The sequence below is a fragment of the Sorex araneus genome, chromosome X, assembly GCF_027595985.1.
Source record: "Sorex araneus isolate mSorAra2 chromosome X, mSorAra2.pri, whole genome shotgun sequence".
Lineage (NCBI taxonomy): Eukaryota > Metazoa > Chordata > Mammalia > Eulipotyphla > Soricidae > Sorex > Sorex araneus.
In genome coordinates, this window is record NC_073313.1 from 238,591,750 (window position 1) to 238,606,892 (window position 15,143).

General features: G+C 50.5%; 1 protein-coding gene across 4 annotated transcripts in view; it reads left to right on the forward strand.

Annotated features, from left to right (window-relative positions):
* The first annotated feature begins 1,254 nt into the window (after window positions 1-1,254).
* The window catches only part of NRP2 (neuropilin 2), a 118,082-nt gene continuing 104,193 nt past the window's right edge, over window positions 1,255-15,143 (forward strand). For all 4 annotated transcript variants that reach the window (XM_004601296.2, XM_004601297.2, XM_004601299.3 and 1 more), the window contains exon 1: window positions 1,255-1,395. In XM_004601296.2, the coding sequence (XP_004601353.1) occupies window positions 1,323-1,395 (73 nt within the window). In that variant the 5' untranslated portion in view covers window positions 1,255-1,322. The remainder of the gene's footprint in view (window positions 1,396-15,143) is intronic.

A 15,143-nucleotide genomic window follows, 5' to 3' on the forward strand; every position in this document is an offset into this window, starting at 1 on the left:
CCAAGGGCAGCGCGCCCCGGAGGTGCCGGGGCCGGAACGCGCCAGCCGCCCGTCGTGGGTGCCCAGGGCGGGCTGGAGGTGCGGGCTGGGCGCGGGAGGCGAAGGTGGGGGAGGCTCTAACTTTGATCCCCATCTCCTCCTCTCCGAGAGCCAGCGTGGGGAGGGTGCGGGTGCGGGTGCGGGGAGGAGAGGCGGGGGGGGGGCGTCCAGCAGCCGCCGCCGCCCCGCCCGGTGCCGCGGCTCTCGCCTGTGCGCCGCGCGTCTCCGCGGCTGCCTCTTTAATCAGGAACACAGAAGGGGCGGGCCCTGAGCCGGCGCGTAATCGGATAGCTGTGCCGCGGCTCTGACATCCACATGCTGCTCGGCCTGAAAAGGCAGGGGGGGAGCCGGAGGGGAAGCAGAGACGGCGAGCCAGGCACCCGTCCGCCCGCCGCCCCCCGCACTGCCTCCGACGCGCACACCCGCGGCCAGGCGCGGGCCGAGGTGGAGGTGAGCGCGCGGGCGCCGGCGAACTCGGAGAGGGGCTCGCTCGCTCCCTCGCGGGCCGTCCCCGCCGCACCCGCAGCAGCAGCGGCAGCGGCAGCGCCAGCAGCAGCAGCAGCAGCAGCACCGGCGGCCGCAGAGGCAGCGGCAGCAGCCGCGAGCAGCGGCACAGGCGGCGGCTTCCTTCCTCAGATTCCCCTCGTGAGGCTGGCCGAGCGGGGGTGAGCCGGGGGGCAGGCTCCCGCGCGGGGGAACCCGGCGAGGACGAAAGCTGCGCGGCCGCCTCCACTTCGGGGCGTCCGGTGGTCGGTGCCTCCGCCCGCGCCCGCGTGTCGTCCCTTCTGCCCGGGGATGTGCGTCCGTTTACGCCTCTGAGATCACACAGCTGCCTGGGGGCCGTGTGATGCCCCAGGCAAGTCTTGACTTTGATTTTTCTTCTTCTTCTTCTTCTTTTATTATTACTACGTGGTTGTGTTTTTTTTTTCCCTCCCCAATTGGCTTTCGGAAAACATGCGTGATGTTGTAGGATAAAGGAAAAGACTTTAAGGAACTGGAGAGGACATACAGGCGTTTTGTTTTTAAGAGAGGAAACCCGTGCCCTCGTCCGCGCGGCTCGCTCCCTCTTTCCAGAGCTGCCCTCCTCCTGGTGAGGTGGGGAGCCGGCGGGAATCAAGGTGTGGACGGGCAGCCAGGACCCCGGAGGGAAACCCTGGCTATTAGAATCCTTAACTGAAGACACTGTCAGGAAGGAGCATAAGCGAGAGAAAAATACAAAGACTTTATAATTCTACTACAAGAAACCTACAAATCCTGCTCTCGGAAAAGCCTCCTTCTCCAACATGGATATGTTTGCTCTCACCTGGGTTTTCTTAGCTCTCCACTTTTCGGGACACCAAGTCGGAGGCCAAGCAGGTAAGTCCTGAAAGTTGGTTTTTATTTTTTCTCTTTGCTTCAACATCTTTTCCCTTTAAAAGTGACTGCTAATGAAGGGGGGGGGGGTGCCCGGAATGGCATAGAAAGAGACTCCCTCAGTACTGAGTATTTTAAAGAGAACCCCTAACCTGCCCTTCTACAACACCACCACCACTGCTAAACCCCAACTTTTCTCTCCTGCTCTGAGTGTGTGTGTGTGTGTGTGTGTGTGTGTGTGTGTGTGTGTGTGTGTTTTGAAACATAGATTTTGGCGGTGTTCAGATGTCACATATGGACTGAATCAAAGGTTTAAAAATACTACAAAGCCTTTGCATTACAGTTTTTGGGGAAATTTTTTTCCTGTCTTGAAGCAGAACACATCTCCCTTGAGTTTCTTCAACCTAGCCAGCGAAATATAAATCATTTGCATTCCCTCCACTTAGCTATCTTGAGCAATGTTAACTGAAGGGCTTGGGAAAGACAGAGGCTAGTTTGGATTTTCCAGTGCTGTGGATTCTTTGCAGGATGTGAATACACTTCAGAATCACAGGGCTCAGCCTCAGAGAGCAAGTTGGCTGGTAGATGCTGAGAGGGGCTTGAGGCTGGGCACTGCTGGCAACTAAGGTGGTTGGCTGGTTGGTTGTGCCCTAGTGTCTTCCAAACTGGTGTGTTTCTGGGAATAAAAATCAAGTGTTCTTTTCAAAAATAATATTAGATAAACCAAACTGTGTCGCCCTCAAAGGTCACTCACTCTTGTGAAGTGGTTAGAAACTTTTGAGAGGAATTTGTTCTCAACATACTGCCAAAACGGGTGTGTGGACAGACTGCAGAGATAAAAGCACCAAAAGGCCCAAAACAGTTTGGGGCCAGCATTGGCTGGGGGATTGAGCTGGCAAGGGGTACACTCCCTGACATGGGATCTCTGTTGCCAGTGAGGCTTGCCTTGTCCTTCCCCACACCACCCTCCAGAGCCAGCTTATCTATGCCCGCGCAGAACAGTGTGAGTGGAATCTCCTAGCCCTGACTGAGAAGCTGCTACAGGTGATGGAGAATGGGGAAACTCTCTGTGAGGGCGAGTAAGGAGAAGAAAGGAGACCAGGCTTTCTGGGGTGGCTGTCCTCTGACACCCCTCCTTAAACAACGGTGGTGGAGCTGTGGAGCTATGGCCATAACGGTAGGGCTAATTCCTGGCAGCCTCCTGGGGGCCTCTCCCGCACTGCAGCGGGCTAGCAGAGCAGGAGGAGCCTGGTTTGACTAAAGGGACAGCTTTGCTTCTACTCTTCTGCTTCTCATCCCTCAACCTATCCACCAGTCCCACTCCCCTTCCAGCTTAGCTGTTTATTTGCTTGGTGGGGAAGAGATAGGAATGCCTTTGCTCACCCCCCCCCCACCCACCACACACACACACACACACAGACTGGTGGTGCCTTCTAGGCTCTAACTGGTCTTGGGGCAGCGGTTAAGTGTCTAAAGCCATGGGCGAAGGACCCACCTGGGGAGGCTTCCAGCATCTCCCTATTACCTCTTGCCTTAATTCTAAGTTCCCAGCTTGAAGTGAAATTAAATTACCTCCCACAGAACTGGATGCTGCATACATTATGTATGTCTGTGTGATCCGCTCTGTGTGTCTGTGTGCGCAGGGGCGTGAGAGCGCGGTAAGGATGCCCACGGTCTATTCTGTCTTCAGGACTCTGGTAGGCCCTGGCACACGAGCGCGTGCACACGAGCGCAACACCCCTTCCCCCACCACCACCACCACCACCCCGCGCGCGCTCACACACACACACACACACACACACACACACGCATGCAACTTCAGCTTCTGTGTGCCGCGAGAAGCGGCGGCATCGCTAAGACTCGGGACCATCTCCTACCCAGATGTTCGCACATCTGTCCCCAAGCTCTGCGCGGAGTGTGTAGGACACCCGCTGCTCGGACCCTCTCCGGCTCTGCCACCTGCCTCCCGCGCTCTCTCTGCAGAGCCCCCTCTTCACCGGAACCCCCCGGGCCGCGCTGCGTCACTCCGTTACTCCTCCAGCAGCCCGGAGACGCGGGGACTGGCCACCCACCGCAGTGAGATCCCGGACAGCCTCAGACTGAGTGTCTCCGGGTGGGCTGCAGGACTGGGACCTGCCCAGGATGGCTGCACTTAAGCTCGCCCCTTCACCCCACACACCGCTCACAAGCCGCCGCGGGCCGCTCGACTCCTACGTTGCAGCAGCCGACTGGCACCCAGGGAACTGGCAGAGGGTGGCAAAGGGCGAGGCCCAGTAGACGTCTGACTCACCCTGATGTGAGCCGGGGGCCAGGGCCAGCCCGCGGCGGCGACGGGAAACCCTTTCCCGGACAGGGTTCGGCAAAGGGAGGGCGGAAGGGGCATGCGGGGGAGCACCGGAGCGAGTAATTGGCGGCCTTGGCGCGTGGCCGCGTGTGCGTCCATTCTGGGCTCCCCACTCTCCCCGCCGCGCCGAGGCCCCCACCCGCCGCCGCGCCCCTCAGATCGCAGCTCTGACTTCTGAGCAGCTTTGCGGTGGGCGGATTGGGGGGGGGGGGGCTGGCCGGAGCGTCCCCTCCTCCTGCCGCTCGCGCCCTGCTCAGCGCTGCGTTTGCATTGCCGCGCGGTCCCCCGGAGAGCCGGTTCAGAAGCGCCAAAGATGTGGCAGCCTGGCTGGGTGTTCCGGGATGCGGGCGCAGAGAGAGGGGGTGGGGGGGGGGAAGTCACTGGTGGGAACTGCGGGAATGCAAGCAACTTGGGCTGTCTGGTGGCGCGCCCGAACGCCGCTTCGGAACCCCAACAGGTGAAGAGTACGCATGAACGCGGGGCCATCCAGGAGAGGCGGGGATGCTTTGCGCTGCGTCGCCGTGCCTGCTACCCACATCGGGCCCCCTACCCCGTCTCTAACGCCGCATCGATTTGTTTAGGCTACGCAGCAGAAAGTGAGCTGAGACATCTATAGGCACTATATTAGGCACGCGCGCGCGCGCGCACACACACACACACACACACACACACACACACACACACACAGCGCAAGCCCGGCCCACCTCGACCACTTCGGAGTCCTCCAGCCTTGCCCCCTCCCCGGGCCGCAGGACACCCCACGAGAGCAGCTCTCGGCCCCGCCACCCGGTGCCCGAAAGTTAAGTCGCGGCAGCTGCGCTTCTCTCCGCCCAGTGAATCTCCAGAGTCGCTGGCGAGTGCCGCCTCCCTTCCAATGCACAGCCGCCTTGCTCTTTGCTTTTTTTTTTTTTAATTTTCACACGAGCCAAAGACATCTCACTGATTGATTTCTTTTTAACATTAACGCAAGTAAACGGAGACGCCTGGAGCTGTGCGGAAGCGGCCGTCCCCCAACCCCCATAGCCCGGGGCTGACTGTGCCGCAGTGTAACCCCCAAGGTCCCCCGCGGCTGCGGGGCGAGGACCGAATTGGCTGGGTAAAGGGGGGTGTACCCGCAGAGCCCAAATCCTGGAACAGGCGGGTCAGGGGGTGCAGTAAACCGACCTCCCCTCCGGGAATCATAGGGTGGGGTGGGAAGCTGTTTTCCCGGTTGAGTTCAGAGGGATCTGGCCCGGCCGCTCCGCGGCTCCTGCGGCTCCTGTTGAATTTCTGGGGGGAAGGCGAATGGACTCACAGGGTTATTGGCTGGTGCTCACTGCTTGCCTCCTCCCTCCAGCGCCCGCCCTTCCTTTCGTTTTCTAGCGGAGAGCAGAGCCCCCTGGCGCTAGCCCTTCCTCACCAGCGCCTGCCGAGAAACTCGGGTTTGCTAGAGTTAAAACGTGGTCCGCAAGGGGACTGGATTTTACTCAGGAAATTATTCAGGCCCTGACAATAGGTTTCTTTAACTGGTGACAACTCCCAGCCCAAATGCCCCCACTCCCAGACACATCACTTAGAGCCAAAAGAACTCTAGAACACTATAACCAGAGCCCACCCTTTACCCCAACACACACACACACACACACACACACACACACACACACACACACACACACACACACCCCTTTGATCCTGTACTTGGATTTTAACACCATTGCCATGGACACAGCAGACGCGGTCGATTTAACCTTGTGTCTCTTGTGACTGGGTGATCAGATAAGAGGTGTAAATTGGCTGGAGGAGACAGGTCTGGGTTCAGACTAATCCTGAATGAGAAGCTAGGGGAGGGTGCAGGCAAGGGCAGGAGCAAGGGTTTCATTTCTAGCATGTCTCTTTAGAAAGCAGGCAGGCAAAATGATTTGCAAGCAAAACTGGATACTTCTGGTTTTTAACACAGACTACCTGCCTCTGGGGTTGGCACTCCCGCCTGCATTCATTTGGTGCCCAGTAAACTTTGCCCCATAAGCAACCTAGCGAAGCCACTACCAGTTGCCAACAGAACACACAGTGCAACTCGGTGGAAAGAAAGAGAGCCGCCCAGGAGGGTTCAAGGGCAAGCCCCTTCTTGCCCCAGATGTGCCTGGTGGGACTGTGAATATCTAGGCAACAGGGCAGGTTGGGACTTTGATATCATTTTTGTGAGGACCTCAAATTCAGCCCAGAGCACCCAATTGGCAAAATAAGGTGGTTGGAAGGATCTCATAGTGATTCAGACAGGACACCTGCGGTCAACCAAATGGATCTCATTCCCTGCTGTTGAGTGGAAGGGCCACAAACTACTCCAGAAAGGCTGCTTCCTGTCTTGGTGGTCATGAAAAAGCTAGGAGCTCAAATGATGATTTCTTTGCCCAGTGAGATTCGTGCAAGGAATCTTGTGGGGAAGCTCCCGAGGGCCTAGAGTTAGAGATCCCAGAAGATACCAAGGACCAACCGATGCTGAAGACCTTGCCTGGTGTTTTCCATCTCACACAACTGCTCATTAAAGCAACTGCGAGAATGAGCAGACTTTGGCCCAAGTGTGAGACAGTTCTAAGTTGACAGGTTCATTGGTAAGGAATTTCAGAATCTGTTTCCCAAGCATCCCTTTGGAAAGGTCTTAAGAAATAGTGATGAGATTTTACTTTTTATAAAATTTGAAAAGAATGGAGTATTAACTGCTTTTCATGTCTAACTAGAGAGCAATTTTTAAAAGTTTCTTCCAGACATTAATGGGTATTTTCACTAACCTGTTTGAAGCATCCTATCATCTGACCATTGTTAGCGATGATCATCTCTGAGGCACCCTCCCTGCTGGCATTTCTGTTTGATCCTCATAAGTTAGTCTTTGTGCTATTCCTTCTAGGTAAGGAATTGACTTCTTTTGAAAAAGTTAACCCATTCCTGGAAGGTGGTGAGGAAATTTGTCCTTTTTGAGATCCTGTAGTGCTGTGTCACAGATTTATGTGCCTTGATGAGAAATGGCCAAGGGGCTTAAATTTCATTACCTAGAATCAGATTCCAGGACACCATGGCCTTGTAGTGTGGCTGGTCCTCCAGGAGAAAGCATCTTCTAAAGGTTTAGGAAGCTGTCAAGTTTAGATAAGGCTGAGCTCCAATCCTAGGGGACCTTGGTTGTATTAATAAGGAGAAATTAATTTTTAACCACTGGGAACATTGCCAAATTATGTGACCTTTGGCAGACCAGCTGTGCTATAAAAATAAATCCCCCATTTCTGAAAATGCTGCTCCTACCCAGTAGAACAATAACAACGTGGCATTTAGGATGGGGGAAGGGGGTGGGGTTTGAGGAAAAGGAGAGCCATGGGAGTTGTCAGCAATAAAAAAAAAAATATCCTGCAATGCAAAGACACATGGTTTTAGACCTGAGCATCTCCACCCCTCAGTGCCCCCTTCCCAGCTTACATCCAGGTTTTCAAATACCCAGGACAGGGGGAGTGGGGGGAGCAGGATGGCAGGGAAGCAGCAGAGTGACATGTGTGTGCAAAGGAGAAGGTGTTAAGTGCTTCCAGTCCGCTCACACCCTAGCCCTGCACACGTCTCTCATTGTTCACCCAGACAGATTACTGGCATGGGCAGAGAAAAAGGAGTTTTCAGAGCATTACGGCATTTGTCTTTCCTGAACTGTCAGTAAATTAGTTAGTCACTGAAAAGTTTTGGGGTTTTTTTTTGGGGGGGAGGGGAAGGCCATCATAGAACTTCTCAGCTTTGAAAGCATTAGACCAGCTGGCTGGATTGAAATCCGGCTCCACCACTTGCCCGTGTGTGAAGCAGAATCCTTCTGATTCTCTACCTCAGTTTCTTTATTTTCAAATACACTTGTTAATAATAGCACTATCACAGGTCAGATGACTTCAAATATTGCTTCGTAGTTTTAAGCTGATCCCAAAGTCACTGTATTTTGAAAACAGCTGTCGTGGGGTTAACTGTCTCACATGATCATAGAAAGTACACACCAACCTTTGTGGTAAGTTTATGTGATTTTATGAGGCTTTGGAATAAGTAATTATTCATTTTCATCTCCTACCCAGCTCTCTCCGTGCTGTCCCTCAGAGAATCTGCTGAATTCTCACATAGATTTATGGTTCCTTTTGGTATCTTCCTCCCCTTTGTTTTTCCATTTTCATTCAGTGTTCTTGCTTGGAATTACTTCATTTAAAAAACAAAAAACAAACAAACAAAGAAAACCTCCTTTCCTTCCCTCCTCTTCATCTTTATCCCTTGAAAGTGTCCTTAGCGGGAGCACTAATACTGGTGTCCTTTCCCCAACCTCTGATAACTTCTACTCTGGCATTATATCCCCTTTGTAGCTGAACGCCAAAAAAAAAAAAAGAAAAAATAGAAAGAAAGAAAAAAGTCATCATAAAGACAAAATAACTTTTATCCAGCAAGACACTTAATAATCCTATTTCCCTCTGGATTTTCATAAAAGAGTCATGATCTAATATGGGGGTGAGGGGGAAGGTGGAAAGGGACTAGGAGGCACAGAGGGAAAGCTCTCCCTGTAGTGTTCAGTGGCAGGAATTCCAGCCCGCTTTAATGCACCCATCCTGGGTTACCATGCTCACAGCCTCCAGAGATCCAGTGATAACCAGAGATCCAGCTTCTGGTCCATCTTTCAGAGAAGAAGATAAAGGGATTGCAAATTACTGAACCGAGTGGTAAGAATAATTGCATGATAAGGGTGAAAAATAAAACAGATGTGCCCAAAAGGCATATTGAGACGTAGGGGAAATGAAGTAGGGAGGGATGAGTAGAGACAAGTGAGCTGAAACCCAGTAAGAGACAATCTGGAACCAGTAAATGGTTCAGTGATGCTGTAATAATTTGTACTTTCCTGGAGCTACTGAAAACAAAAGGCAAGAATTTATGGTGGGGGTGGGGGTGGGGGGGAACAGTTAGAGAGGGTGGATAGAGGTAGGGGACAAGAAACCCCCTAGATGAAGTCAGTTTACCATTGTTAAAATTGAAATGTAAATACCCTCTTGGAGGCTGGAAAGTCCTATGACACCTCATCCCTACTAGTTTTCCTTTGACCTCTCACCAGCTGTTATCCCAGACTAGTTATTAGCACTCTCAGTTCATCACTAAAAATATTTGCATTCCCTAATAGCTGTGGTTGGGAAGGAAAGGAGAGAGCTGGAAGACCAGAAAAAGCTCTCTTGGACTTCGTGGTCAGCCACTCAGTCTATCCTTAAGCCTATCATTCCTCAAGCCTCATGGGGTCTCACTTTTGGGAGATTCTGGCTTTGCACCTTTGAGGTTCTCCAAGGGGAAATCAAAAAGGACTCATGAGCTTCTCATAGCAGGTGGTCCAGCAGAGTTGATTGGACTGTCCTGGATCCTTACATGTGGAAGATGCTGAAGAACTTCAGCCTCAGTGGGCAGGAGAGCTTATTCCTACTGTCGGATTCCAGGGAAGCCAGGCCAGGATAGGAGAAGACAGAGACAGAGAAATACACACTGGGCTTGGGGAACATTCAGAGGCTGCAGCTTAGAATGTGAGGAGGCGAGTAATTGCAAATAAGGTGGGAAAGAATAGCTTGGACTCAATGCAAGGCCTAAATTGCTAGGCCAAGGGGTTTGGATTTCATTTACTAGCCAATGGGGAGCCATCGATGTCACAACCTAAGCTTTCAGTTAATCAAAATAAATGAAAAAATATATTATATTACCTTTTTTTCCGCCTTTGATTTTTGAAGCCCTCAGAATTATTCTCCTTCTATTTCCTCCCCAAATGTCTGCTGAACCAGTCAGGAATTGTAATCCCAGATCTCTCATCAATGGCATCAAAATTGCATTTGCAATGAGGGCTGGAAAAGAGCGGACATAAATATAAACTAATGATATTATATTGGCTGCCCTATTGGAATTGCATTTGTTTATGATATAAGATGACAAATAACAAGGTTACCACAGGTGGCAGGATTCGAGGTCAGGAGAGGTAATCGCATCAAAGTTGCATTTTAACGATTCACTGATGGTTTGTTTTTTAGAATCCTGATTCAAGGGAAGAGTTTCTCCAAAGGCCCCATTTGCAGACCCCATGTCCAGTGCTCTCCGTGGTAAATTCATTAGGGGGGGGGTGTTCAGAAGAGGGATTCTGCCTCTTGCCAAAAACTCTTTTTTTCTGGTCCCTTCCTGCTGAGTCGCTTCAGCCTGCCCTCCCCAGTGGCTCTCCATTTCTGATTTTGAACTTTATCTTTGCAAAAGTTCACAGGGACTTCCATTTGCTCTGCCTTCAGGAGTGCATCTTTCACTGCCACCCAGTCCCATAAATTGAATAGATTGCAACCCTTCCCAGTTGCCTTAGGAAGTGGTCAAACAGCTGCATTCCTGCGCTGATGGATTGGCTCATTTCTTCCCAGTCTAAGCCAAGATACAGACTTTATGAGACTGTCTTGTGACAGGCTGAAGTCGCTTTGAATAAAACAAAATCCAGCCTCAGCTCACAGAAATAACTCTTTAAAAGCAGCTTAACCAGGGTGCGTGAGCAAAATTTAGTTAAAACCCCGAGCAAAGAACTTAGCTGATGTGGGTGAAGGATTATTGGAAGAAACTCCTTTTGGTCTTCCTTTCAGCATTGCCGCTGTTGACATGCTCACATACAGAACTGTGTGTCCATAATATTTATAAATATGCAGCCACAGACTGAGTTAAGAAAAGAAACTAACGTCAGTAGAGCTAATGTGATTAAAAGAGACACTTGAGCTCTTCATAATGCAAGACAGACATGTTCAACCAAAGAATCCCTGAGTTATTGGTTCTGGTACACCCACTAAATGAAACAGGAGTAACACCTTGAATGACTGTTTAGAGGGGTAGGGCATCTTCAATTTTTCAGTTTTGCTTTTGGTTTGTTTGTTTGTTGGCAGTTAGTTGGTTGGTTGGTTGGTTGGTTGGTTGATGTGGGGCTACATCTGGTGGCGCTCAGGGCTTACCCCTGGCAATGTGCTCAGGGATCACTCCCAGTGGGATACAGGGACCTTATGTGGTGCCAGGTTGACTTCATACAACGCAAGTGCTTTACCCCCTGTTTGATCTCTCCAACCCCAAGAGAATCTTCTTAATTGGGGATTTAATAAATGGGTAATAGCCACCCCACATTATACGAAATTTACATATTAGAACTTGGAGGGACTGACCTTTAGAATCACTACTTCATTGCGTAGAGGAAAAATAAAACTCGAGATCTCACAGCTTGCTGTGAGGTGGGAAGGAACATAGAGCTGCTTAGAAATGCCAGGTGACAACCTTCTCTTTTTAAGCTGCAGAAAGTGCTTCTTCTTTGCCTCGTTACTAATGAATGAGAACAATGCCATGGAAATTCCAGATAGAATTATGTTGTGGCTAGAGGATACATTATAAAGTAAATACAGTGGATGATTATCATGAGAAATGAGACTAGTTTTCTCCACTAAGTGCCCTCAGGTGTGACTGAAAGCTAGATGTCTTCTACTCCTACTTTCTCCTTTCCATGGCATTTTACAGTTCCGCGGAGCTCAAACCTGTTTCCAGAGCATTCTCCAGGAGGGAATGGGAAGGGACTTAGTAGCCGGAATCTACATAGTCAAGACACCCTCTCTCCTTGCACCCCAGAAGAGCCCCGCTCTTATCTGCCAGCCTCTTATCTGAAGTTCTGGGGAAAGGATGGTCAAGGGGAAAACAAACACTTCGAAAAGGAATTTTGAAAACCACACACATACTTCATTCCTCTCACTCAATTACAGTCTAGGAAGCAAGGTGATTCCAGGTTAGGAACCCAGGTGACACATACCCACTTTTTTTTGGAGGGTGAAGAGGGCACACGGGGCAACACAATTCCTGGCTCAGAAGTGATCCCTGCTGGTGCTAGGGGGAACTTGGGCGTTACTGTGGGTTTCAGCCTGGGTCTCGGCCTGGGTCTCATCTTTCTAAGCCATAGGCAAGGCAAGTGTCTTTCCTCCTGCACCATATCTCCAGCCCTGCATCCCCACCCCACTCTTTCCAAGGTCCACTCTTCCCCACCCCTCCACTGCACCTCCTCCTCCTAATCAGGCTGGTTACCCAAGGCCCACCTTTGTCAGCCACTGCTCACAGGAAGCCAGTCCTCAGTGTGCCTGGTTTTTCACCAAGGACTTTTTTTCTTCAGTTCATCTAAACTAGACAATCTGTTCTTTTACCACAGACTGCCAGAAGGCTATCGCCTGGGGCTCCTGGTGTCTCTCTGTCCTTTGTGAAGTAAGCCATTGTCAGTCTGATTATTTAAAAACCATTTACTATAGAAACTTAAAAAAAACTCTTGACTGGGGGCTGGAGAGATAGTGCTTTAATGGTAAGGTGTTTGCCCTGCACACAGTCAGCCTGAGTTTAATCCCCAGCACCCTCAAGAGTGATCCCTGAGCAAGGAGCCAGGCGTAAGCACTAAGAACCACTAGGCGTGACCCATAAACAATCAAAATCTTTACCAGGCTTGGGAAGATTGCTCCTGAGCCGAGAGCTGGAGTTTGCCCTCTGCAGCAGGTGCCCTTTCTCTCCCCAGAACCACGACTGTCCCTGGCATCGAACCTCTGGTCTGCCTATGTGAGTGTTACTGGGAGTGCCACCTGGGCCCCCTGAACACTGCTGGGGAAGCCCCCACAAACCTTCCAAAATCATCACTGTGGCTAGGCTAGTCTTTAGCAAATACTATCCTCAAGTTCAAATCATACGCACGGCGTTCCTTTAAAATAACTCCCAATTGAATTTCCTTAGAAGGCAAACCAGATTTTTTTCCCCAAAATTATTTCTCAATACTTCCTAAATATCAGATCTGACTAAGGAACAGTGATGTGCCATACTAAGGTTATGTGGCAGGGAGTGTCTGTCTGGAGCTGGCAGGGCGCCCTAAAATTACACGTGGATGGAGACTCAATCCCTGTGCCTGATCTCAAGCCAGCTCTCCCCCAGGCGGTAGTGTTGGGGCCACCAGCAGAGCCCAGGCACGTTGTGGTGGGGGAAAGGGGGGTAAGTGGAGGGGGGGTAGAGGGTATAATAAAACCTCCAAACCAAAGCCAGAGGCAGGGATCAGAAATGAGTGACTTTAAAACTTAGTGTACCTCTTGGGTCAAATCATGGCACTGAAGGTATCACTGGAATCCCATTTTGGGGATTCCAGTGCCTTTCTGGTATTGATCTCACCAATTGGCCCATCCCTCAGGTTTCTGCCCCCTCCCCCTCCCACCGCCCCAGGTGAAGGAGCACCATTGGAACCTCCTAGGCCTGCATTGCCCCCTTGGGAAAGGAGTTTTCCCCAGGTGAAAGGAAAGGTATGAATTCAAGTGCTGAATGGAAAAAAAAAGTCCCTTGTCAACTCACCAAACTGGATCAGCTCAAACTTCAACAGAGACAATTTCCCTTCCTAGGAGATGTGGCCTAAAGGCATTTGCCCTTGAGTTCAACCCTTCTTTGAGGAGGCTGGACTCCCTCTGAAAGGACAGAGACTATTTCCTTACTTTGGGAACTGAATAAAGACCTCCAGAGTAATGGATGGGATATAGCTCTTCAGCGGAAAGTCTAGCTAGTTTCTGTAGGAGGCGTGTTTGTATTTAAGAAATAAATGATCCCCAAATCCGGAAATGAAAGAGCAATTATCAAGAAGAGGTGTCGAAGGATTAAACGTGTTTGCTTTAGACTTTTTACTGATGCATTTCAAGTATTTGCTTCTCTCCAAGAAAAATAGGGACAGAGATTCTAGTTGTTTTTTTTTTCCTTGGTGGATATGTGTCTGTACAAATGATGTGTGATGTTTTATGAGAGGGTGTGAAAGTGGGAAAGGACGAAAGTGCGAATTTCTAATATGTATATGTACTTGATGTATGTTCCATGTCTATGTTTGTATGTGTTTCTGAGTGTGAGTGCCAGCCAAACGGGAACGTGAGTCTATAAATGTTTGGATATTGGAAAGGTTATCCACCTTCAATGAAAGCCAATATTTTAATGAATCCCCAGATGTTATAATAAATAGCTTGATTTTCTTTAGATGAAGAAAGGACAGGCAAACAGATGTGTTACTGCTGTGTGTTTGGTTGGTTTAAGACATCCTTAAATGCAGAAAACACATACAGCTATCCCTCAGCTAAGGGATATATGCATAGATTTTGTTTTGTGTTTTGATTTTTTTTTAACTTAAATGAGGAAATGATTACTTCTGGTATGAATAAGAAATTCAACCTTTCTCCAAGGAAGCTTCCTGTTTTTTGTGGTGTTTTTTTTTTCTGATTATGTGTGCTGGTCTAATTACTAGAAGCTTGAACTTGAGGGGCTAGGGAGTTGAAGGTGATGGGTTATTCCCCAAGAGTAATTGTGGGTTAGTGTGTGTGTGTGGGGGGATACTCAGAGAACACACTGTTAGGTCACCCCTTACAGAAGCCCAGCTCAGAGGCCCTTTGATGATCTCTGAAGTGACAAGTTGAGGGTGGATGAGGTGAGTTGCTGACAGGGGCTGTGGTTTTCAGCAAAAACACTGGCCCAGTAGCTGGACCTGCTAGAAACGTGCCTGTCCTGCTGGCTTGGAAAGAGCAGCTGCAAGTGTCCAGACCCCCCCACCCATGCCCGTCCCCCAGACACTCCCCCCCTCACCCCTTCCTAGGAGCCTCTTTCAAGTCCAGTTTCACAAATAGGAGCCAAGATCAAGGGCCCGCAATTTGATTTTGTTGGCAGATGTGCCCAGCATGGATGGGTGGTGCCCCCCAAGAATTGTGGTGGGGAGGGGCCGGTAGGATGGGTTGTAGCCCACCTCAGGGGCCTGAGGATCCTCTGGCATCAGGGCAGGGTTCCATTGTGCTCCTGCATGGGGAGGATGCGGGGTCATTAGTTAGAGGATGATGAGAGCTCTGTGAGCCAGAGGAAATGGCCTGCCTTTGTTTTCCACCCAGTAGGAAATGGAACCTGAATCCATTAGATTCTGGGCCGTTCCACACAGGCACAGTTTGAGCTCTTGGAGGCTGGCCGCCTGAAAGGCTACTGGCGTGGATCTGTGCGGCTCCACCACTGAGGTGCAGCCTGCCCAGCTTTTGCATTTCAGTGTGCCAGGCCGGTCATCTAATGCAGAGGTCCTAGAGAGGGGCCTGCCAGCAGACGGGCCCAGAAGAGTGCACCTGTAGAGTCAGAAAAAGGCAGGATCCTGTTCCCTCAAAGAGGGACCTGGGAGCAAGTCCCTGGTACTGGAAGGTGGCTGCTGAGGCATCATCCATAATTCACGGGCCCGTGCTGCTCCATGCAGATGGCGGTATTAAACCGTGATTGATGCTAAGAGAGGCACACTGCGAAAGGCTTCTGAATATTTCCAGGTCTCTTGTGCCCTCCCATCTTCTGTTCCACGGAAGTATTAAACATCCCCTACACATACATA